The sequence below is a fragment of the Lycium ferocissimum genome, chromosome 6, assembly GCF_029784015.1.
Source record: "Lycium ferocissimum isolate CSIRO_LF1 chromosome 6, AGI_CSIRO_Lferr_CH_V1, whole genome shotgun sequence".
NCBI lineage: Eukaryota > Viridiplantae > Streptophyta > Magnoliopsida > Solanales > Solanaceae > Lycium > Lycium ferocissimum.
In genome coordinates this window covers 5,011,330-5,037,160 of record NC_081347.1, presented here as the reverse complement: position 1 = coordinate 5,037,160, position 25,831 = coordinate 5,011,330, and the positions used below count along the sequence as shown (strand labels likewise).

Here is a 25,831-nt window from a genome sequence, read left to right as displayed (position 1 = left end):
ACATTCTAGCACTGGGCAGGTGTCAAACTCTATATGTCGTGTTACCACTTAACAAAGTGGCAGCATAGAGTTAGTTGATGCTTATTCACCATCCCGTCATTGCTATACGTGGCTTCTACCTCCATGCAACATTGCTCACTCAGGCTTCCGCTTAATGTGGAAAATCCCCCGTTATTACGTCTCATATGAGTTTGGGTCGTGTTTCAATCCTAGCATGGCTGATCATCCTTTCAAACTAGCTATTGATGATCACCTAAGTAAGTTAATACCTCACCAACTACTAATCACACGAGAGCCTCTCTCGGTTGAACTATAGTAGCTATGCATTTTGTTAGACAAAAGACTTATGAATAGATCTTATGCTTACGGTAAGAACGTTCATTACGTTGTACCATAGGTCCATTTGTTACTCCGATATAAAAACGAAGTTAAATGACAAGGCAAGGGTAGAAATCTCTCTTAGAATTCCAATTAATTAAAGTATTTGCCGAATTTTTAATATTTGATAATGTAAAAGTTGATAATCTCACATGAGGAGTATGGGGTAAAGAGACTTCTGGAGTCTTGAATAAAGGACTTTAATTTAGTCAAAAGGTAATTAAGTAGCTTTGGGGTTTGATTACAATTCTAAAATGTTGGGTGGGTAAATATTATGATATCAGAAAAATTCATATAACCCACTTTTATACTAACTCTACTTTTTCCTTCTCCTCTCTTGCCTCAAAATTATCCTAACAAACCAGCTGAGTTTGAAGCACTGTTGTGGAGAAATTTTCAAGTGTGAAAACACTTTTCACAAGATGAGAATTTGTTAGATAAAATGCAAAACCAGTATTATGGAATTTCCAAATCTACAATGTAACTCGAAGGACTATTCTCATGAAACATTTGGGTGACAATATACAAAACTGAAGGTCAAGGCTAGCTTACACTATATTGCCATAATGTAGGTCAATAAATTGAAAGAAGATATATCAACATATCTCAATATACTTTCGATTTTTACTTCCTATATTCGCTTGCCTGTAACGATGAGGCAACTTTTCTGGAAAGCATGCATGGCCACATTCTGAGTATTAAAAGCCTAAAGGAAGACAATTTGTAGTGTGAAAGATCGACTATGATCTCTAGAAATCATTTGCCCGTCTCCTTAATTCATTCAATTCTTTTTCAATCTCTGAATCTTGAAATTGCAAACTGGAAACTGGTGTTCTCCCTGGTGGAAGATCTCCTTTCTGCTTAGTCAATAAAAATAAAACATTAAACCAAATACCTCAGCTCTAGTCTGGAGGTTTAGAAGGAAATGCTACATCAACAATAAAACAGATTATGTTTCTTTTTATAATCAAGAAAATCTACGAGAGCCAATTGGCACACATAATGGGCCTTCCTTCTATCATTCTTCACTTAAACAGCAAGCTCTTGTCTGTGGCAGGATTCAAACTCCTGATGTGCGTCTAACACACACATCAAGTGCTACGCCCTTACCACTAGACCAAAGCCCTAGAAGGCACAATGAAACAAATTATGTTGTCCTCAATTAACTCCCCACCCCCAAATCACCAACATATGCACACTAGTTTTCTGCTTTTCTAGATAAAAGGAGATTTTCCAAAGCAAGGAAGCAACAAGTAACAGGAAACTACGTATAATCACCACAAGTAACTTAAAAGTATCATGTTAGACTTCCTTTCTTGATTAATCGTTGGAGGGCACCTTCATGTTCTTATGAACATCTGCTTTTACAGATATACAATTTCATGGTTACAGAATAAACTTAGCCAGAGGTGGGTATAATGAAGAGAAGCAACTCATACTTCGTCTTCATCTATTTACTATGCAGTTTGATTTATTAAAATTTGATGTCACCTGATACCAATATCAGGGAGAAAAGGGAATATACCTAGCACAGAGCAACACATGTAAATTTCCATTTCCCATGTAACAGCTCTACCCATAAGTAGTATAAAAGTGCCCATATCTTAGCACCTAGATTGAGTAGAAAATACCTTTGAGCTTCCAGTTAATTCCTTTTTTAAGCTGGCAAGATCATCATCAACAGAAGAGGTCTCCAGTAATGCAAACTGTAAGAAGCAGAATAATCAATTAGGATAAAAAATATAATCCCTTTAGAAGCAGTAAATTCTCCCACAAGGGCTTTGCATAATGGAAACTAAAACTTCGTTTGCAGCAGATGCATGTCGCACTTTTGTGCCATTTTGTGCTCACGAGAAATGAGTACCCAAAAAAAAAAAAACATATTTTTCACCAATTACATATGTTATAAAAGGTGAAAATGGAAAGTGAGGCTATTTACAATGGATCACTTTCAATTTTGGCAATAATAAGGAAAAGCACAACAAGAAGTTAGCCACATCTCCAAATAAGAATGATTAAGAAGTGAAGATCAAGAAAGTCAAAACAACAACAACATACCCAGTGTAATCCCACAAAGTGGGGTTGAGGAGGGTAGAGTGTATGCAGACCTTACCTCTACCTTGGCAGATAGAGAGGTTGTTTTCAATAGACCCTCGGCTCAAGTAACACAGAAGTAATATCAGAATAGCAAGAAAACTAAAGTAGAAAGGACAAGAAGTAGCAATAGAAAACTAAGAATAAGAGATGTGCGAATGCTAAAATAAAAATACAAGAAAATGACGGAAATAATATTGTTCCAGCAAGAAAGGGAGGTACTACTAATCCTACTACTAGCCTTCTACCTTAATCCTCGACCTCCACACCTTCCTATCTAGGGTCATGTAATTGATAAGGCAAGACTAGTCATATCCTGCCTGATCACCTCTCCCCAATACTTCTTCGGCCTTCCTCTACCTCTCTTCCAACCCTCCATCGCCAGCCTCTCACGCTTCCTCACCGGCACATCTGTGCCTCTCCTCTGGACATGTCCGAACTATCTCAGTCTCGCCTCCCGCATCTTTTCTGCCACGGAGTCCACCCCTACCTTGTCCCGAATCTCTTCATTTCTGACCATATCTCTCCTAGTTAGCCTACAGATCCATCTCAACATCCTCATTTTTGCAATTTTCATCTTCTGAACATGAGAGTTCTTGACTAGCCAACACTCCACCCCATACAACATCATCGGTCTCACTACTACTCTGTTGAACTTATCTTTAAGTCTTGGTGGCACTTCTTACCACACAAGACACCAGATGCGAGCCTCCATCTCAACCACCCTGCTCCAATACGATATGTGACATCCTCGTCAATCTCCCCATTACCTTGAATTATAGCCCCCAAATACTTGAAACTCTCTCTCTTCAAGACGACTTGTGAGTTGAGCCTCACTTCCACATCAGTGTCACTCATCACCGCACTAAACCTGCACTCCACGTACTCTATTTTTGTCCTACTCAACCTTAACCCTTTCGACTCCAGGAACTGTCTCCAAACCTCCACATTGGCGTTCACCCCGCGTCGCGTCTCATCGATCAATCAAAAGCCACAAAAAAAAAAAAAATTAAGAGGAAAATAATAGGTAATGGATAGTAAATTGTGAAAGAGAGAGAGCACATGAAAAGAGAGAGAGAGAGAGAGAGCACATGACCTTAAAAAGGTAATGCAATAGAAAAAACTAATTACCTTTCCTTCAAGCTCATCACTGGTTAACTGGTTAAGAGCATCAGCTTGAGACTCCATAGTCAAAACTACGGAAAATCAAGAAAAAGTAAGACAGTCATTTAATCACCCACAAATACTTTAGCACGTGACTAGGAGAAGTGACTCCATAGTTTCATCTGAATTATATCCAGGATAACAAATTCTTATTTCCAACACTCGGTCGTAGAAGATTTCAACATGCAACAATCACGCAGTAAGTGCAAATATCGCCTTGTTACCCCAAATAAGGGTGTCTCTGTGTGTCTCTGTGTGTGTGTGTTGGTGGTGGTGGTGGTGGGGGGCTGGGGGGTGGGGGCAATCAAGTGCAAGTATAAAATTATTTTGCGCAGAAGAATAGGTTAAATATAAAATTATTTACGGAGATGAAAATCCACAATAGAGGACAGAAGAATAAATTGTTTTTGATGCAGTAAGTATTGTCTAAATAGTTGTGCAAAAATATGTAGGCTTAACTCTGCGTGTAATTATGTATATCGGAGATGAAAATCCACAATAGAGGACATCTCGAGTGCATCTGCAAAGGACCTATAATAGACAAAATGCACTAATTTTGATGCAGAATTATTCAGCAACTAGACACGTGTCTAAACAGTTGTGCAAAAATATGTAGGCTTTACGACAAGAACACTACATACCAACGTCCTTTGGCACACTTCAAATTATTTATTTTCAAAATAAGGTATTGATCTTGATTAGCACGTGTTTTTATCCCCAAAATTGCAAAATGATCTCTGACATGAGTACCTTATCATATTTCCTCCTTTTATCCTTAACATTAATCCTGCTAGTGTTTTGTCTTTCTTTTATGAGCAATGACAGCTGAGCTCAGGATTCGCAAAGCCTGTATTCAGTGAATAACTTCTAAGAGAAAACATACTTAGGGACCATCTTTCGATTGATATACAAATAATTACTCAGAGAAGCTAAGGAGTAGAGTAAAGGTCATTTTTAAGAGGCTTCTATGATCAGCACTCAGTCTTATTGTTTGTACAGGCGGGCAAAAAATCAACCTCTACAGCTATTACTACAAGACAAAAAATATTTAAAGTAGAAGCAAAGTAAGCATCTGAAATTGGAAGCAAAAGAGGAATGGGAAAGAGAGGGTGGAGTGTGTGTCAGAACCTTTTTCTTCCATTCTTTCAAAGGCTGAGAGGGCACTGCTTGTATTTACATTTCCCAACATCTCGCTTACTTTGGTTGCCGTCCTAAATGATAAACCTCATAGTCATTTTCTTGAAAAGAAATAAATTAAGCGTGACAATTTTATGAGCCACATATTTTTTATGACGTGATAATTTTATTGATAAGTCGGGGGAAATGCCCCTTACAAGAGGTATAACCAAAAGTGTGAGCCCTGGATATTTATAATTCAGGATAAACATGAAATGATGAGAAGGCATGGAACTGACTTTGCTGACTGAGCACGTGCTTTCAGAGTATCCTTCTTTGATTTTGCTTCCTGTATCTTGCTCTCCAGAAGCTGTCAAATGAGAGATGATAACAGTCAAAGACAAAAGTTCCAATTCATTTTAACATAATGTGCAAGACCGAGATTTTGGTAAAATTTGTTGCTTGATGTAACATAGGATAAATATCCCCAAAAAATGCGCAGATTAAAGAACAAACTTCTTAAAAGAAATTATGGCCGAGAAATCCATCTGGGGCCAACCCTTAGAACCAATCACAGCTCTCAAAACTCGGGGACAATGGGCTCTCCCCTCTATCCTTCTCACTTAAATATTAGGCTTAGTTCGCATGGCCTCAACCTTTGCCACTTGAACTAAGCCCTGGGGCTATAAGAACAAACTTTTTTATCAAGCGAAAAAACATGTATATGTACACGTAAATCATACGAATGAGCAATCAAAGCATCATATCTTCCTTAGCTTTTTGTTAAAGAAGCTACTACACCAGAATAATAAGCATCCCTGATAAAAAAAAAGGTTAGGAACACACCCGTGTATTGCTGACCAGATTATCAACTACAGTCTTCTGCTGTTCAAGTTGAGTCTTCAAGGCATTTGCATTATCCTGCATAATTCAAACATGAGTGAACACAAAGTCGAGACATAATTGTCATGATGTTCATTTCACTTCATTATCCTCTTAAGCAGACACTCTGTAAAGCAATCAAGAAATGATAGCATGTGGCATTATTTGCGCATCCTTGGTACAGAGATCTTCAAGTTCAAAATCTGAACGAGCTTTTTCAATCCATCCCACCCTTTTTCCCTTATTCAAATATTTCTTTCTTTTCTTGGGAAACAGGGAACCTGATGCTAAAACATACTAGTCTTTTACTAAGTCATCCAATTTGACATCTCAAGCTCAAAGAAGTAATCTACTGAGATATAGAGGAGAAAAGGACACCATAAGACTCTTTAATTTGTGGAGCTAAACAATCTTGCATGTTACATATGATTAAGAAGTTGCGGATCCCAATAATAATAAAATTTTATCAATCACTATCCAAATTCACCTGAAGTCGGTCAATACCTACACTTGAAAACAATGTAATGAACCAACATCAATCAAGGATTCAAGAATCCTTATTTCTATTAAGACATGAAACTTGGCTGTATAATATATAACACTGGGTGAAAATAATAGCCTTTACGAAATAATAATACAAAAAACTAGACATACAAGTGTGGCATACAGTTTTGAGGTTACTATACAAATACAACATCATTGTTGCTTTTCCATTACGAAAACTTGAAGGACTTTCTTTTTCTATTTATGATGGTGTCCGAGCCAGCTTGCACACACCTTAACTATTCCAATGAGTAACGGCTATCGCCCACCAGCACAGCTACCGGGTAACTTTTTTTTTTTTTTTTTTTTTTTTTTTTTTTTTTTTTTTTTGGGATCAGTTACCGGGTAACTTTGCCCACCAAGACTTAAGCAGATGTAAATAAATCACTTAGTGTACTGTCTTTACTGAGGTTTGAACCTTGGTCTCCAAGGTTTTCACCACCTCATTGACCACTAGGTCACACCCTTGGGTGTTGACGGACTTTAAGGGATAATAACAAAGTTTGAAAAGTAATTCAAGTCCTTCATTACCAGCAAATACATAAGTCATGTCACTCAAGAACGTAACTCATCAAACCGAATCTAACTCCTAGGTCAACTCTGCTCTATTCTTATATGATATCGAGGACATCTAAATATTAAAATGAACACAAAAAAATGAAAAATCAAATGAGGGCAATATAAAATTCCCAGTAACCGGAATGATAAGATAACTTCCAATTCCACGAGAACACCGTTTTAATTAAACACTATATAGTAACCAACTGAACTCTTGAAAACTTTTTTTTTTTTTTTTTTTTTTTTTTTTTTGACAAAGCTGAACTCTTGAAAACTTTCCCACAAAAAATTTGCCTTACAGCATAAGATTTTCTTCTTTTGAGAGCTTCACGAGCAAGGTCTTCCTCCCCCTTTCCAAGAGCAAGCTGGGCTCTACGATACCTAGGATTGAAGCAAAATTAAACCACAGCTAATACAAACAGGACGAACTAGATTTCCCTAGCACTTACCAATCTTCAGAAGCTTGTTGTGCAGCTTTATACTTGTTTTCCAACTGCTTCTGTGAAGCCAAGACCTTCAGAGAAAGGCAAAGCATCAAACTTTTTTTCACTTCCTTAACTATGATATCTCAATCACATTAGGCGCTACGTAGGTTGAACCAATATCTTCTATCTCTGAAACCATATATAGGAAAAGATCTGAGACTACCTGTGCTGTAGCTTGTCGCAGCTTTATCAAATCATTATTCATTTCCAGCACAGTTTGTTCCAAGATCTTCTCTGGGTCTTCGAATGTGCTTACAAGTGCATTTGCATATGACTACATAACACATAAAAGAGAATAACATCTGAGTTGAGAACAAGTCTTAGGAGACAAAACATAGAATTAGCCTAATGAATGAGAAATATCATGGACCAAATAACCTTGACAACTCTAGCAAACCGATCAAATAGATTCATACGAGCTCCAAGGGCACCCCCACCATGACTGTTACACCTGGATCTATTAGAACGAGTAAGCTGTAGCCCAGCAAGTTTTAGAGCTCCCACTGCAAGTGATTACAATTTGTCAGCAAATAAATGCTACGGAAGGGGAGGGGTTCCAGCAGACTAATGAAAGAAGATTAAACTGAGGAGGAACCTGCTAGTTTACTAGGAACACCTTAGATCTAGTTTGGCATAAGAAGAACGGTATACGATGGAAAACTTAAATATCTAGTCCTTCAAATTTATGTCTATTGGTCAAATATGTAAGTATAAATGTCCACCCGCTGTATACATAGAGCTTTGATATGGTACCAATTGGGTCAACCTTAAATAATGTTTTTCATCAAACAGTAAAAGGCTGAATAAAGCTTAAACATCAAGAGCAGTAGTTCTCGATTGTAAGACCAAATTTGAAGGTGAATATTGACCAGCACATTAATTACTCCTCAGAAGAAACCATGCTAAAACAGTGGAGTAAATGCTAACTATAAAACAATTTGCTTCTATATACCCAAGATAAATGGAGCTACATCTACATACAGGTAAAAGCCAAAGTTTCTTGTATAGAGGCTTAACCTCAGCATTTTTATAGCACAAGTGGAAATATGACAGAGAAGGGACTGTGCCACTAGCCACTATGGCACCCTCGAAGAATGCCAAAAGCGCATAAATTTCTAAACGGACTTATTAGACTGGCCAGCCATGGTAAGAATGTTGACATCTGCAAAGAATGATAAAAGTGCAAAGACTTTTATAGGACTTAATGAGAATGCATGACAATCATACATCATCAATGGTATATGTGGGTTGACTTAGAACGGAATCTAAAACTCGTGTAGGTTAATTTGGAGCACCTTACTTGCCTAGGCCACAAGCGTTGATCAGTAATGCATGCTGAAGTATTGAGTTTGCCATAACATCTATAATTACGATAAGGGAAATGGGTAAAATATTTGATACAGATGCAAGGATACAACTAACAAGAATGAAAGCAAGGATGTAACTATATAATATTTCATTGTTGTAATGAGTGAATCATGTCTTATATGTAAAGCTAGTTTAATCTAATCTAAAGTTAAGATGGGGAGTGGAGGGCTGGTCAGTAGGATGAGTTGGCATTGACATAGCTCATCCCATAATCCTGTCTTTTAATGAAAACAGTGTATCCAGGATGAGTCATCCTGAGTTTCTTCTTATCCTAATATAAGTGGCTACTTGATCCCAAGTGGAAGAGCAAAAAAGAACCTCAAGAATCAAGATGAGAGTCTCTCAAGATTATAATTTTGGAAGATCAACATGTGCACAAAATGCACGGTAGCCTGGCCCTTCCCCAACCCCGCACTTAGTGTGAGCTTACTGCACTGGGCTATCCTTTAATATCCACAAGATTTTAATCACCAAAACAACAAATACCCTAACTAAACATGTTTTCTTATCTGGAGTTTTATCCTAAATTAATCAAACGCAGGACGAGACCCTGATACATTAAAAAATGACTCATCCAGGGATTCATATCCCCTTTTAGTTTTTGATAAAGAATTATTATCCCCTTTTATTCAGTCCATAAGCCAAAGAAAAGAACGTGATTGTTCTTGAGTCTATATTGTCTAGTCCAAGATGTTCCTCCTTCTCAGGCTGTTCAATAATACTTTAGCTGGTATGACTTTAGCAAGTGTCTGCATCAATTTAACATGATGAAGTGCAAAGATAACACATACATGCAGGGCAAGATCAATGTATGTCATGTTTATGCAGGTACACCAAAAGAACAGAAGAGTTGGGGAGCGTAACAGCCATCTAGAAGATGTTTTTTAAGAGAAAATTGCGGAATCGACCAAATCAATAGTCTAGATGTACGAGAGTTCGAGGTGGAACATCATTTTCTCTTTCCTATACCATTCAGAAAGTTCAACACATTTACGTTGCAAATCTCCTATAGCTATTTTTTCACACCTCAATTAGCAAAGTTCCCTTTCTCCAGACAAATCCTGGAACACCCTGAACACCGACAAGTAGTTGAGAGACTTCCTTCAAGTCCTCAAATCTATCGATGCCTAGACTTGATATTACCATGGTCTTATAACTTCATTAGCACCTAAAGGGCCTATGTCTATATCGACACCATCCTACAGAAAGATGAAAAATACATCCATTCACATTCGAACAAAAACCTTAACATTGATAAATTCAACTGCACTATCCATTTTGGTGAAGTATGAATAACCAACCGCAAAGCAGCAAAATAGAACAAAATAGCAGTGCTTCAACCAGCTTCTAACAGTCTACATCTTATAAGAGAACTGGTTCACAAATTCTAATCAAATCAGACATTACAAAAACAAAAATTAAAGATATAAAATAAACTAAAAGGCTGCATATTTACATTAATGAATTGATAAATTCCATAGTTCACATTAGAAACAAAAAATTGGAAAAGGCACAGTAACCAAAAGTGTTAAAACTGAAAAGGGCCTCCACCCAGTAAAGAATTGAACAGAAAGTTCTAAAATTTCCAAGATTAAATCCCATACTAGCAAATTTTAGCAATAATAAAGCAAATCAAGAAAACCCAATTTCATTAATTACATAGAACAGAATTAAATCATGTCTTTGTATACAGTTGAATGCAAAGTAAACTAATGTGAACTGTGGCATTTATCAATTCGCTTAATGTAAAGATGCAGTCTTTTAGCAAATTTTAGCATCAGTAAAGCAAATCAAGAAACCCCAATTTCAGTAATAACATAAAACTGAATAAAAATCATGTCTTTGTGTACAGTTAAATGCAAAGTAAACTAAAACAGAAAGCAATAAAATTACCTACTTGACCAAAAAAGAAGCTCTAAAAGGCGGCGCTTTAACAAAAACAACAACCCTATTACAAGATGAAATAGAAGGTGCTGAAGCCATACTTATCCCTGTTATAGGTGTTCTAATTGCCATTTTGGTTTGACAGAACCAACAAAAGGGTACCCAAAATTGCAACTTTTTGTATATACAACACTATTACTACATTCCTGCATCGATTACATTTCTTTTGAGCCGAGGTTCTATCGGAAACAGCCTCTCTATCCCACAAAGGTAGAGATAAGGTCTGCGTACATCCTACCCTCCCCAGATCCCACTTGTGGGATTACACTGGGTATGGTGTTGTTGGTGTATATACAACACTAGAAGACTGCATCTTTACATAAGTGAATTGATAAATGCCACAGTTTGAGATTAGAAACTAAAATTGGTCACTAACTATAAGTATAAAAACTAAAAGGGCCCTCCAAACCCAGTAAAGAATTGAACAGAAAGGTCTGAAATTTTCAATACTAGCAAATTTTAGCATCAAGAAACCCCAATTTCAGTAATATCATAAAACTGAATAAAAATCATGTCTTTGTATACAGTTAAATGCAATGTAAACTAAAACAGAAAGCTCTAAAATTACCTCCTTGACCAAAAAGAAGCTCTAAAAGGCGGCGCTTTAACAAAAACAACAACCCTATTACAAGATGAAATGGAAGGTGCTGAAGCCGTACTTATCCCTGTTATAGGTGTTCTTACTGCCATTCTTTTACAGAACCAAACAAAAGGGTATCCAAAATTGCAACTTTTTGTATGTACAAAACTAAAAGACTGCATCTTTACATAAGTGAATTGATAAATGCCACAGTCTAGAAACAAAAACTGGACACTAACTATAAGTGTAAAAACTAAAAGGGGCCTCCAAACCCAATAAAGAATTGAACATAAAGGTCTGAAATTTTTAATCCTAGCAAATTTTAGCATCAATAAAGCAAATCAAGAAACCCCAATTTCAGTAATAACATAAAACTGAATAAAAATCATGCCTTTGTCCACAGTTCAATGCAAAGTAAACTAAAACAGAACATTACCTCCTTGACCAAAAAAAGAAGCTCTAAAAGGTGGTGCCTTAACAACAACAAACACCCTATTACAAGATGAAATAGAGGGTGCTGAAGCCATACTTATCCCTGTTATGGGTGTTCTTACTGCCATTCTTTTAAGGGCACCCAAAATTGCAACTTTTTGTATGTACAGAACTAAGAAAAACAATTACTTGAGAGGGTATTTTCTCTAATCTTAATTCTTTTGTGTTTTTTCCTGATTTGGTTTGCTGTCAGTCACCCTCTTGTTGTTTGTGGCTCCTGGGTTTCTCCTGCGTTTGGATATTTTTCCTTTTCTATTTTCCTTGTTTTTTTCATATTTTCTTTTCTTTTCTTTTATCTTTTAGGTTTATTTAATTTAATCTAGGCAAAATATTCAAATTTTATCCTTATTTTATTCGAAACTTGTAACATTTTGTGAGATTTTAGACAAAATTGTCACTTATGTATTGACGTAGGTTTATTTTGGTTTTTCAAATATAACTTTGAGCATCTTTTGTCCCTTGAGTTTGTTAAAGTGTAGCGTCTTTGGTCCAACTAGCATAATGGACTTAAAAACTACAACGGTAACTACCAAAAGCACGGCAAAATTTGATCGACCTTCAGACTAATCGCAAAACCAGCCGACTCGATCGATTTGATCCTAATTCTTTTTCGAACTTTTTTGGATAAACCAATCGAGCCTGGTCAATTTTGCACCCGGAAAATTAAAAAAAAAAAGAAAAAAGAAATCAAACTCCATCCTCTTTTGGTCAAAACTATGTTCACACTTTTTAAATAAACCGACCGATGAATCGGCTGAGCTTAGGCATTTTCTTTTTCTTTTTCTTTTCTTTTTTTTTTTGGTGCAAAATAACGATTAAGCTCAGTCTGTTTCATTTTTAAAAAGAAAAATGGATCAAACAGACCAAGTTATGCGATTTTTCGGTCGGTTCGAAAGTCGGTTGATTTTTCTATGTTGGTTTTTGTCGTGTTTTTTGGTCCATTTTGTTAGTTGGACCAAAATGCTCCACTTTAGCAAATTTAAGAGACTAAAAGTGCTCAAGATTTTATTTAAAGGACCAAAATAGACCTACTCCCATAGATAAGGAACAATTTTGAGTAAAACTCTGCTTGACTTTTGATCTCGTATTACTTTGTTGTTAGGGAGAAGTTCCATTTTTGCCATTTACCACTAACAGCTCTAGCTTGAAGGTAATTATAAATCATAGTCTAAAGTTAAAGGGAAATTTAAACATTTTTTGTCAAATTATTTGAATACGCGAAGTCTATTCACTTCATGTTGAAGCTCTATTAATAACATGAGCAAATACGTCATGATTTGTTATATAAATAGATTTAAAAAAAAAATGCAACGGATAACAAAATTGAGTAACTTCAAATACTACGATACATTTAAATATTTTTCCTTTAATCTAAGCACCAAAATGACATTGCCTTTTTCCTATGAGTAGTATGTGTAGATATAATATGAAGTAATTAAAAAAGGTATTCTTTCCAATAACTTAAATTCTTAGATGAGATGGTTATACACTTCAACAATACGAAGGACATGAGGAGTCATTTGTATTCACTTATAGATCTACCATAGTCACAACTTAAAATAATATATTGTGTACGAACTTTTCTATTTGCACCATATCCTTTAAAGCATCCACACAAATGAGTAACTTTAATCCGAGGTACATGATAGCAAGATTTTATATCACTTGATAGTTCAAGTTTTAAAAATAGAGAAATTTTTGGTGACTGGTGCTTTATTCCCCTTAATGGTGTTTGACGCAACTTTAAATTTAGTGAATCAACTAATTTTGGATACGGAATGATAAAAACATAAGTAACACTTCCCCAGTGAAAATGGAGCCTTTGCTAATTATAGGATAAGTTGAGGTGACCATGATTGAACAAAAATGTTAAAATAAATAATCTATTATTTTATTGTTGTGCTAGAAAACAACAATATTAGTAGAAAAAAATAAAGAACACAAACACATATGATGTAAAGTACAATCCGAACCGAAAGAATTCTGAAGATAACAAATTTGCCTCTCATTTTTCAAGTTTTGGAATGCTGGTAAAAAAAACCTATCAAACACCTTTACCATGGTATCAATACTTTGCTTGCTAGTCTGGTCTATTAAAAGCCAAACCATTGTACTGAAGTTTCACATGTGAGAGCTTTAATTTCAATTTTCAGTATTTTAGCCAGTGAAACTTTTTCCAAATTTTAGTTTCACACTACAAATTAACTTCTTCTTTTTCCAATTACGTTGCAATAGGTGGCTAAATTTTAAAACATATCCAAACATTGAACATCCCCCGTTATTTTTACAAGAAAAATTAGAAGAATTAACCTAAATAACCGCCTGCACAACTGCTTAAATAATCGGTGTATGTATAATATATGCATAAACGTGTATAGCTGGAGTATAATTTATGCATGCGGCTAGAAAGAGTAAAAAGTGAATTCGGCCAGCTAAGTTTGTAAAGATTGGGCCGGGTGATTTACCGGAATGGTTTTGAAATTGGGTGATCTTGAACATTTGACACCGCTTGCCCCATGGGCAAAACTCCAAGGTCAACAAATATTGTCTTTGGGTGGCACTTCATGGTAAACTAAGGACTCAGTATATTCTCTGAAAGTGGGGTATGAGGATTGATGGGCTATGCGTGCTATGCAAAAATTTCCCAGAATCAGCATATTTTGTTTGACTGCAGTTTCTTTAAGGAGTTGTGGCAGAGCATTTTACCTTGGCCAAGGAGTAGAAGGACTAATATGTCATGGAAGAATGAGGCACAATGGATCTCTGAAGCAGGAAGAGGTAGACACTACTAAAAAATCACTATTTTTTCACTGAAAAATGTTCAGTAGATATTCTCACTGAGTGCCAGTAGGAAAAAACCTAAATAGTAGTATTTTTACACGGAAAAATTATAAAATTTCCCGGCGTTTGATGGAATCATTTAAAAATGTGTTTTCAAGTGAGTGACGTTCGGTGGGAATGAAGTGGGGAAAATTATGTTTTATAGCACAAATTTCTCACTGAATGTCGGTGGAAAAAACCTCTATCTCCGGTAGTTAGAAGACCCCAAGATGTGCTACTTAAAGCTTGTTTTGCAACTGTAGTCTATGGGGTGTGGATTGAAAGGAACACTAGTCATTATCATGATAGAGCCAAGAAGAAGCATTGCTGCATGAAATGAAGACTATGCATCCGTCGTAGAAACAATAGGAGATTGTTTGAGTTTGTGAGCTCTTTGTAATTAGCTTACTAATAGTAGTTTTCTTGCTTTCTAGTTTCATACGGGTGAAGGACTGACTTGATAGTTGTCCTTGTTTTGTAAAGCTTGCACTGATAATTAATACATCCCTCTTATTGTTTCAGTCTTGATTGATTAGGGCAACTAATGGGTGATAAATTAAATGTAAATTTGTTACTGTAATTATCTATTCACTTCTTTAAAAATGTTCCCGTATTAACTTTATTATGACCAAATGTTGAGTTGCTTTTCTCAAAAGTATACTTCTTATTGGGAATTTCTCGACAATTTGTTCATAACTTTTATTGAATTGTGCACCAAAGTTCCAAGTAATTCATTTTTCTTAAGTTCAACTGCGATATGAGCATTCATATTTGCTTTAATATTAGAGTTTTCAAATATATTTAAAAAGAAAAAATAATCCTTCATATGCCAAGGGGAACAACCATATGCTAAATACCAGGTTACAACTGATAAGAGCACGTCATGATTGGTAAATTTCAAAGTCAATTAAGAAAAGATTATTACATAGCTGTCAGAAGGAACACTACTAACCTAATTAAACACCTAAACTTCCCTCCTATAAACAACTGCCGAAAACTAAAGATTAAAATAAAGGAAAAGAAAAAGTTGAAAATATCTAAAGAAGAATACTGCAGTAGCACTTTATAAGGTTGATATCACAACAGGCCGAGTTGATAGTAATCTTTTCCACCGTCAAAAAAAGGCTAAACATTATGTACTACAGAAGAGGTATACCCAGAATGGTGATATAAAACCACACACGTTAGACTTACATTGAGCATTCATATTAGCTTTAATACAAGAGTTTTCAAATATATTTAAAAAGAAACAAGAATCATTTTTAAATTTTACCCAAGATATAACTACTACTAATAGTCATGATCTGAAAACAGTGTTGTTGCCTCAGTTTTACCCAAAATCACATCTTCTTTGAATGTGGTATTAGCAAACAATTCTGGCACAATGTTTTCCAACATAATACCACAGTCCACAAATACTTCTACCACCACCACCTCCAGTGATATTTCCAACCTGATTAATAGCTGGAGCAGACTTAGAAAACATGATTTTGACCATCTTATCCGCTGGGAAAATCAACTCCCATTATTATTCTGGGGCATTTGGCTGAATAGAAACCACAATCTTTTCAACAACAAACATGATCACCCCTCCTTTACTCACCTATATAGCCAAGCCATCGAATTCTTCCTAGTATTCACCCCCAGTCCCACAGTCAGGACTAGCTAGAATTAGAATATCCATCAAATGGGAAACCCCGGAACCCAACCAATATAAGCTCAAACACTGATGGCTCATGCTTTGGAAATCCTGGGAGGGGAGGAATTGGAGGGGTTATAAGAGATTGCCATGGTCGGTGGGTAATTAGGTTCATGAAAGGATTACCCCACACTACAAATAATCTTGCTGAACTAACCATTCTTATGCAGGGACTTCGACTAGCTGTGGAGCATAATTTAAAACCCATCGAGATTAGCACTGACTCGACATAGGTAATAACTATGCTAAAAAATGGACACCTGCTTATAACCATATTATCTCTTAATGCAGGTCCTTAATCATGGAGCTGGGAAATCCAGTACTAAATCATAACTACCGGGAACAAAATAAGGTGGCGGACCTGCTAGCAAAAGAAGGAGGAAGGCAACAATCCAAACTCTTCTCGCCCCCCCCCCCCCACCTTTCGTATGTAGTACTTATTTTGTTGATCTAATGGGCACTGCTTATGAAAGACTTGTAGGTTTTTATAATGATCCTTTAACGGGTGTTAACTCGAGACAAGTAATTGGTACAAAAGCCTTAGCTAATATGTTAAGAAGTATTCGATTAACCAAAAAAATGATCTGGAAACATTAATAAAAACAATTATTGCATTTGTTAGGCCTCAAGAAATTACAGAAAGCAAAATAAAAAGGAAATACAAAATTCTAACGGCGAATGGTCACCAAAATAGTTGTTGCGGGATTAGGGTCTGCTTCCAATTTTTGGACTGAGGCCCTCAATTTTTCGACAATGCCCCATGCCCCACCCTTGTGGTCTTCTTCCATAGCCTTGGCTTCTTCCATCAAGCGCCGAAGCGACTTGGGTGCGATCACCTTTACATTTTTCAACAACGACCATGAAATGTCTCACAAGCACTGGTGTAATGAAGTTCTTGATTGAAAAGAGAAGTTGAAGAGGGAGGACTCTTTTTAAACTGGGGACCTTATATATATATATATAGATATATTTTTTGTTACATTTGTCAGTCATAAGCAGCTTGTTATAAGCAATTAGTTATAGTAATAACCATGAAATAAGATTACTCTCTTCTCTCATTTTCTCTCTCTAAAACTTCGATTATCTTTGTTTGATTTCGAGTCATTTCATCTCTCTCTAGAATGTGAGATTCCTTCAGTTCACGCTGATGGCAGGAAAATCAAAGCCTGGGGAAAGGAATGCAATGACGCAACATAATAATCAAATGAATTCAACGGGGAAGAAAGTACCAAAATCAACTGATGCAAAGAAAACAGAGAGTATTAATGAATTGCGAGGAATTTCGCCATTGGAACTGCTAAGCTTGAATACTCCGGCGGTAACGACGATGGCGTACACAAACAAAGAAAGCACGGGGGTTGCCAGCCCTAAATCATGGGTTGATAGGGTGGAAACAGAACAGAAGAGTACAATAACAGGTGTGCCTAATTCGGTTAACCCTGAGATAAATTGGAGTAACATAGTCGGGGTAATCCCAATTGCGGAAGAAATTGACCTAACAACATAGAAGGTCACGCCAAAGGTGAAAATTACGACAGAAGATATTCAGGAGGAGGTTGCGTATTGGACAACAGCTGTGGTATGCTACGTATTAGGATCGAACCCACCTCAATCGATCATGGAAGGATTATGTAGGAGAATTTGGGGACAATTAGGTGTGGAGAAAGTAGCACAGGTGAATAGAGGGGTGTTCTTAGTTTGATTTGAAATAATTGAATCGACGAATATTGCTATAGAGCAGGGTATCCAAATGTTTGATTCCAAACCAGTAATTGTGAAACCATGAAAACCTGGGATGGAGCTTACTAAAGAGGCAATGGAGAAGATACCGATATGGATACGATTAGTACGGTTGGATATCAAATATTGGGGACCAAAAGCGTTAGCAAAGATAGCGGGGCTAGTGGGGAAACTAATGCGTACAGATAGCGCAACCACTTTGAAAGAGAGGCTTACATATGCTAGGGTCCTAGTGGAAGTAACAATCAATCAATCGTACCCCTCGAGTGTGACATTTGAAAATGAGAATGGATGCATAATTGAACAGGAGGTAGTCTTTGAATAGAAGCCTGCTTTGTGTCCAAATTGCAAGAACTATGGGCATGAATTAACTGAGTGTAGGAAACATATGAAGGAGGAGAAAGAAAGGAAGGAAAAATGAAGGAATAGGCAAAAGAGGCTAATCTAGCTCCTACGGCAAGAGGTAGCAGACCTGTTCACAATAAAGGTGGAAGGAATTATCAAGCTGCACAAGGTATACTAAAAGGGAGGAGGGTGAAAAACCAGGAGAACTGAATATGAAGAATAGATATGGGGCTTTATGTGAGTCCAGTCTCGAAATGATCAACCGACACAAAAGGAAGTATATGTACCAAGCTCCTCAGTCCCTATAGAGAACCAAGGTGGAACAATACCAGAAAATGGCATAGGGGTGGAGGGTGACCCCCAACCTCATAGATAGATTGGGATTTTGGAACTCTAGTGGACTAAATAACCCAGTCAAGCAAAAGGAAATGCAGGTGTTTATGCACAAAGAAAAAGTAGGGTTGTTTGGTTTGCTGGAGACAAAGGTTAAGAGGCCAAAGGCTAACCAAGCCTCTCTTAACTTGTGCAATGGGTGGTTGTTCAGTATAAATTTGAGTAAGCGTCCTAGGGGCAGAATTTGGATGTTGTGGAAACCTCACATTTATGAGGTAGATATAAAGGAAGTAACAGACCAGGTAATACATTGTGGAGTGACACATAGGGGTACAAAACAGAGGTTTCATGTGATTATAGTGTATGCCTTCAATGACATGGCACTAAGAAGGGGACTTTAGCAAGACCTCAGAACAATACATGGACAAATCGAAGGTCCATGGGCAATTATGGGGGACTTTAACTGTGTATTAGACAGGGAATAAAGGATTGGTAGTCCTGTTACCATGTCTAAACCTAGAGAGTTTAGAGAATGTGCAGCTGATTGTGAAGTGAGGCGAACTTAAGTTTTCTACGGCATTTTATACTTGGTGTAATAAGCAGAGCAATGAAAGGAGGATATATAGCAGGATTGACAAAGTCCTAGTAAATAATGAGTGGGTGGCAGATCTTCCAGCTTCAGAGGTGCACTTCATGAGTCCTGGACTTTTTGATCATTCACCAGGCATCATAAACTGGGAAGGTGGAGTTAAGCATAAGTATGTGTTTAGATACTTCAACATGTGGAGTCTAGACCCTGAATATAAGAGTAAAGTATTACAGGGATGGTAAACAGATAAAAAAGGTACCAAAATGTATGAACAGGTGGGAAAACTGAATAAGCTTAAAGGTGTATTAAGAGGGCTGAATAAAGACAAATTTAGTGAGGTTGGGGAGAAGGTTGATCTTAGTATGCAACAGCTTACAGAATGTCAAGTGCAGCTACAGACAAATCCAACAGACCATGAGCTCATCTCTGAAGAAAAGAAGCTGGAGCAAGAATGTTTGAAGTGAAATAAAGCAAGGGACCTGTTCCTGAGGCAAAAGAGTAAGGTACTTTGGTTAACTCAGGGGGACCAAAATACCAAGTTCTTTCATGCCATACTTAAGGCTAGAAGGAATGCAAATAGGGTGTTTACAATCAAGGATGGCCACAACCAACTGCAAACTGAGCCAAGTGAAGTTGCGAATGCATTTGTGGAATTTTATAGAACACTGCTAGGATCAAAGAAGGAGAATAACTACTGAGGAGATAAGACAAGCAAGACAAGGGCCATACAGGAGATCAAAGCTAATATAACCTATAATTGCCCACGGGCATTACATGGAGATACAAGAGCTGATAGCTAGTTTTACAAAGATAGGTGAGGTGGTGGGTGAGGATGTTTACCAAAACAATACGGGACTTTTGGTCGGGTAACATCTTGAAAGCCATTAATACAAGTCTAATCACAAGAATTAAGAATAAGCATCGAAGAGTGGGAGATTTTAGACCCGGTTTTGTTGCAATACCCTTTATAATTTCTAAGTGTGATATGTAATAAATAAGCACATTCTACCAACCATTATATCTGCTAACCAAATTGCATTTGTGAAGGGAAGAATTATAGTTCAAAATATACTTGTCTGCCAAGATCTAGTAAGGTTGTATGTGAAGAAAGAATACTACCTGGCTCTTATAAGTCTGACCTTAAAAAGGCATATGATTCTGTTGAATAAGACTTTGTGCGATTACTTTTCAGATGTTAATGCCCTTAATGGTTGAATGGTGGGGTGTATGGTAACCATGAATTTATTGATGGATAATATCTCGCGAATACTCGCGGGTGTTATAATAATTCAATATAGTATAGCATTGAATGTTTTCAAATAGGGTGCATGGTCCCCAACTCTCAAGGGACAAAGGACATACGGGCCACGGGGTACCAAAAGGGGAAAGGGGTATCTTGGGATCCCATTTCGAAAGCTAGCCTTTGTCATCTTGTCTAGATGGAATATCTCGACAAGAATACTCCTTTATATTCATTTTACCAAAAGAGGAAATGCTCTAGGATGGTAAAGATGTCGGCTAGTTTCGGTGGCATAAAACCAAAGTGGGATAGGCCATTAATAGCATTGTGTGAACCACATATATTTGGAATATGATATGTTGTTGTTTATAAGGGTAACTGGTGGACTTGGCCGGTACTTAATCTTAAAAGTGGGAGAAATTCAAACATGGGTTTTCAAATAGCTCGGGAAATATACCATCCGGAGTGGAATGCAAAGGAAAGATCTAACATCTTTAGTGGAATAAAGGTACTTTAGGTGCTTGGAGGACATATAGTTCTGTACGTGGTCCTACCGTAATCATAGAAAATCATTAACGTTTGAAACATACTTACTTTTATAAACATATCTTGGCGGTACCGAATCTCGACAAAGCTCACTTCTGCTCGCTTAGACATATGGACGGGACATTGAAAATGAACAAAATGGGGGGGAGGGGGCTAAAAGCTCGAGCATGGATGCAAACTTGTCTATGAACACGGCGATAGAGTTCGGCTTGTGCGGGTAATAAAAACAATAATAAAACATTAATGACATATACATATAAGGGCTTGGTCCTCCATATTCATTTTACCAAAAGAGGTGATAAAAAGGCCGATTCTAATATGTAGGAATTTTCTCGTACGGGATGGTAAAGATGTCGTAAGAAGTCACCCGGTGTGGTGGCATGGGACACAGTTTAATATCCTCGTAGAACTTAAAGAAAATGGGATGGCTAGGGATTTTGGATAACATTGTGTGGAATGAAGCAGTTATTGCAAAGTATGTTTGGAATATAGCACAAAAAGCTGATAATTTGTGGGTGAACCAACAAGGACTCGTATATCAAGAGGAAATGAATTTCGGTGGACTTAACCATTCTCCTCTGGGGACTGTTTATACATGAGAAGTAGGGAAAAACTGTGCAAAAAATAGGAGAAATTTCCTCCCTTAATATACATGGGTATGTAAGCAATGGGGTGAAGGGTGGCTGAATTTTACTTCTGACCGGGAAATATACCATCCAATACTGGGTATATTTACAAGTATTTAGAGAGAGATGGAAATATGGCATGGGAGTAGATGGGTATGGAATAAGGTAAGTACTCCTAAGCATTGCTTTATAGGATGGTTAATAGCACATAAAAGGCTACTAACAAGGCAAAGATTAGCTTGAGTTTTCTTGTGGTTGATGTATGGACTTAATGATGATCGAAATGGGGCCAATGTGTGGTGGAAAAGTGGAAAGCATAACACATTTGTTTTTTTAGTGTCATTTCTCTAGATCTTGCTTGGATAGCTTACTAAGCTGGTTAAGGATAAATGTCCAGAATATGGAAGTACAAGGATTATGAAGGAGACTAACTAGGAGTAGGTAGGAAGGGTCTTTGGAACAATTAGAGAGGACTTACTTCATCACGGCGAGATTTGTTGTAACATCCTGATCTACAACATCCGGTGGGCAACGAAGCTATTTGACGCAAGAAGTGGAAAGCATAACACATTTGTTTTTAGTGTCATTTCTCTAGATCTTGATCTGGTGAAAGAATTAATCAAGAGGTGTACATAAGAGATAAAAGTAAGAAGAAGAGAAAGGAAAGTAGGAAGGATAGACAAGAGGAGAAAGGATAGATAGCCTTTATCAATCAAGTAGTTAGTGTTACTTATTTGTTTACATATATTCTAAGACTATAGGGATGCCTCAGTCTTACTAGCAATATAGGAAATTTTAATTTTGTTGTCCGGTGATCAATAATAATCTTTCTTTTCACCGAGTTATATGCAGTTAAATTTATCTCAATTGACATTCTGTCCTTCACTTTTCTTCCTTCTCAGTATGTCGAGTTCACACTTCTAATCAAGGTAAATTTTATTCAATTAACCTTCTCTCCTTCACTTTTATTCCTTAAGGAGTTTTGATAAAGAACAACTACCTAGTTATTGTTCTGCTTCAAACATTTTATTGTCAACCTCTTTTCAAATAAAAGGTTGAATTTGTCAAAAGTCATAGCACAAACATACGAAATCTTTATTTACAATTAAATGGAATGAAAATAATGGTATGATAGTGTTTCAAGAAACTTATTGTATTGAATAAATTCTTTTTGCTTTTGGATTTTCGTGAACAATATTTTAATTTTTTTTTTCAAATTTTGAAAACTAGGAATACCGATAATTTGATTTTATATTGGTAAGAATTAATTCAATTTAATAAGATGTTAACCATGTGTTTGCAAACAATCCGTTGGATGTTGACGTATAAAATTTTATTTACTAATATGAAGATATGAGTAGTTTAATTAAAATTCAAAAATATTTTAGTATAAAAAGCAGGCAATTTTCTTTCCTTTTTTTATTTTTTTTTAATTTTTTAATTTTTCTTCATAAACTAAAATATTATTTAAGTGAAAATAAAATCATAAAATTTAGTATTAATTTAAAAAAAAATTAGGGCCTTAAGTTTTTGGGGCATAGGCTTCATTAGAGTCCACTATGAGCCAAACCTGGAAAAAAAAATCACATGAACAGCTAGGTAATCATTCTCCATTGGCATGGGGAAATATTTCCTCATGAAGCAGTTTAGAGGGCAGGCTTTGCTTCGCTTTACTGCAGAACGGGCAATCTGTCATCTTTCTTTAGTGATGTGATTCTCGAGCTCTGATGTAGAAAAAAGTTCCTGATAGAATTTAAAAGAGATTGCATTGTAGAAGAACAATGAAGCGAAGAAGAAGGTTCTCGAGAGAGACTACAATGTAGTAAAACAATAGAGTGGAGGAATTTTGAATGGATGACTTTTGTTTATTTGGGGACTTATATAGATTCTTGCTTTTACTGTTGTGCAATGTAGAATAGGAGAGAATTTTTTTACTTGGCGAATCTATTATTTCAGTTGAGTGAATCAACTATAAGGTCTGTCTTGAACCCTAAGGCAAAATATGACCTGTTTTACTCATTGGGCCAATGAATGTTCCGACTTGTCTAAGTACCATATTGTTAATCCACTACGTTTTAATAAAGGAAAAACGACACCACGTGACTTTTAGGGAATATGTAAGACAAACTTTAGCCCTAAATGGTCATAAGTACCCGAATTGGACTCTATGAGCAAATTAATGCCAATACCTAGCCACTTCTCTCTCTCTCTCTCTCTCCCCAACTTTAGTACTTGGTGCGGTGTTCTCTCTCCAACTCCTCCTCCTCCTTCATATGCCCCGCTGACGTAGAACTTTCTCAATGTTTATATGCAAGTTAATTCTTTAACAAGAAAATTTATATCCTTTTTATTTCCACATGTCCGCTACCAATTTTTGGTCTCATTAATACTTGTGTGTACACACCACTTCTAGTGTACATTTATGTCGGTCTGTACCTTCCACCTCAATTCTAATTACCATAGGCTAACTCTTGTAAAGTATTGCCATTGCTACCATAGATTTGTTATTCTCTTTTCTCTTCTTTGATTCACTTCTTTATGATCGTCCATCGACAGCTCTTTGAAACCCTAGTTGGCTCACAAGTTGAATCGCCGGAGGACATGATCTTCGAACTCCTCCGGCCAGATCTATGTCGCTTGGGTTTTGCTGCTTTGTCGGAGAACTGTTGCCGGAGTTTATGTAAATATCGTTACATCATCAGATCTATGGTCATTTGGTACAGATCTGGCAGGATAAACTTTTTTGGAGGTCTCCATTTTTCTCTGATAATCCTTGTCTGTGTGTAAATAGTGTATAATACATGTATAATTAGTGTGTATACATTATACACTGAGTATGCATTTATTATACACAAATTATATAGAAAAATGCATATAATGTGTGTATATATATAGTATAAAAAGTGTATATGTGAAGTGTATAATAATTATATAATAAATTTATACACATATATACAACAATGATATATTTTTTATACACATATTGTAGGGAATGATACATTTTTATATACATATACAGTAGTGATACATATTCTATACAATAATGATACTGTTTTTATACATATGCTAAAATAAGTTTAAATAAGGCTACAAAATGAAATTATTTTAAAAATATTAAAAAAATATCTATTAAGCTCTTTGGCCATCCCGTTGCCAATAGTTTCACCAGATGGCCTTTATGTCTTTGTCCAATAAAACCCATGGACCATTGTCATGCTGGTTGCATCAAATGATGGGCTGTTCCTTTAAGAATTCAATGAATAGATTGGAAGGATTGTACGGTTCAACCAAAATTGTTGGTTCACTATAATAGTTAATTGTTGTTGTGACTTGTGAGTTTATTTTAAGGGAATTTTCACAAATAGCACTATTTACGTCCCTAATAATAAATTATGGCGATATCATTGAATCTTAAAAACATAGCAATATTTAAAAAAAAAAAACATATATCATACACACCGCATACACTAGCTTGCACATATACATACATATAGTCATACATACATATATTACATGCATGCGTGCATACATGCAGTAAAAATCTGCTATAAAAAGAAGATATATCTACTTTTTGTAATATTTTAAAAAGTATTGCTGAAACGGATAATTAGTGGGCCTAAATCGTTATATCACATAAGTTTTCCTTTATATTTTACTTAGGGTGGTTTGGTACGCGGACTAAATTATCCCGGTATTATAATCCTTGGATTATAGTCTTGGGACTAATTTATCCCATCTGAAAGGTGGGATAAAATAATCCCAACTATGATGGGATAAGGTGGGATATCCCAGGATTAGTTTTGGACTTCATTTTATACTCTATTTGGTACAAGGTATAAAGTTATCCTGGGACAATTTTACAGCTTGTACCAAACAGAATATAAAATTAATACCAAACTTAATACTGGGATATCCCACCTTATCCCGCATACCAAACGAACCCTAAGGTATAACGTAACTTTACACTATTAGTACATTAAAGTTTTGTCTTTACGATTTAATTTATACACATTGATATCCACATGATTTTTGCATTATCAGAATACTTTAACATACGTTATAACATATTGTTAGTTACTCTATTTTTAGGTCATTATATCATAATTTGTGTGAATACTCACATGTTGTCGTGGGTTTATTTTACCTAATATGTAAAACAAATTTTCATTGTCAACGCATATATATATCGAAGTTGAACTCTTGTCCCTAATATATATATATATATATATATATATATTACTTAATATAAGGGACAATCTTTAGGATTTGTCGTCCTCACTAATTATCCC

At 36.1% G+C, this 25,831-nt stretch overlaps 1 protein-coding gene and 1 long non-coding RNA gene across 3 annotated transcripts; one reads left to right on the top strand and one right to left on the bottom strand.

The window, feature by feature from the left end:
- Positions 1 to 807: 807 nt before the first annotated feature.
- On the bottom strand, positions 808 to 11,912 carry LOC132059027 (membrane-associated 30 kDa protein, chloroplastic). Of its 2 annotated transcripts, XM_059451486.1 has the most exons (12): positions 11,795 to 11,912; positions 11,549 to 11,752; positions 7,599 to 7,723; positions 7,384 to 7,494; positions 7,185 to 7,249; positions 7,035 to 7,116; positions 5,599 to 5,673; positions 5,052 to 5,122; positions 4,765 to 4,847; positions 3,604 to 3,668; positions 2,010 to 2,084; positions 808 to 1,235 (listed from the first exon to the last, which is right to left on the bottom strand). In XM_059451486.1, exons 2-12 carry the CDS (start codon positions 11,670 to 11,672, stop codon positions 1,128 to 1,130), a joined length of 984 nt encoding a protein of 327 aa, XP_059307469.1. In that variant the 5' UTR covers positions 11,673 to 11,752; positions 11,795 to 11,912; the 3' UTR covers positions 808 to 1,127. The 2 variants fall into 2 exon arrangements, with proteins under 2 accessions (XP_059307469.1, XP_059307470.1); XM_059451487.1 differs by lacking the exons at positions 11,549 to 11,752; positions 11,795 to 11,912 and adding an exon at positions 11,101 to 11,230.
- Positions 7,603 to 10,667, top strand: LOC132059028 (uncharacterized). Its single transcript, XR_009415486.1, has 2 exons — positions 7,603 to 7,742; positions 10,499 to 10,667. It is a non-coding gene; the product is annotated as an uncharacterized LOC132059028 (long non-coding RNA).
- Positions 11,913 to 25,831: the final 13,919 nt, after the last annotated feature.

What these genes read in the sequence shown, in the direction of transcription:
- LOC132059027 (XM_059451486.1), bottom strand. Translation starts at nt 11,672, where the DNA reads ATGGCAGTAAGAACACCCATAACAGGGATAAGTATGGCTTCAGCACCC. An exon ending in GCACGTGCTCAGTCAGCAAA is followed by an intron (nt 4,848 to 5,051) that starts GTCAGTTCCATG and finishes TTTATCATTTAG; the next exon opens with GACGGCAACCAAAGTAAGCG. An exon ending in AATTAACTGGAAGCTCAAAG is followed by an intron (nt 1,236 to 2,009) that starts GTATTTTCTACT and finishes TTGACTAAGCAG; the next exon opens with AAAGGAGATCTTCCACCAGG.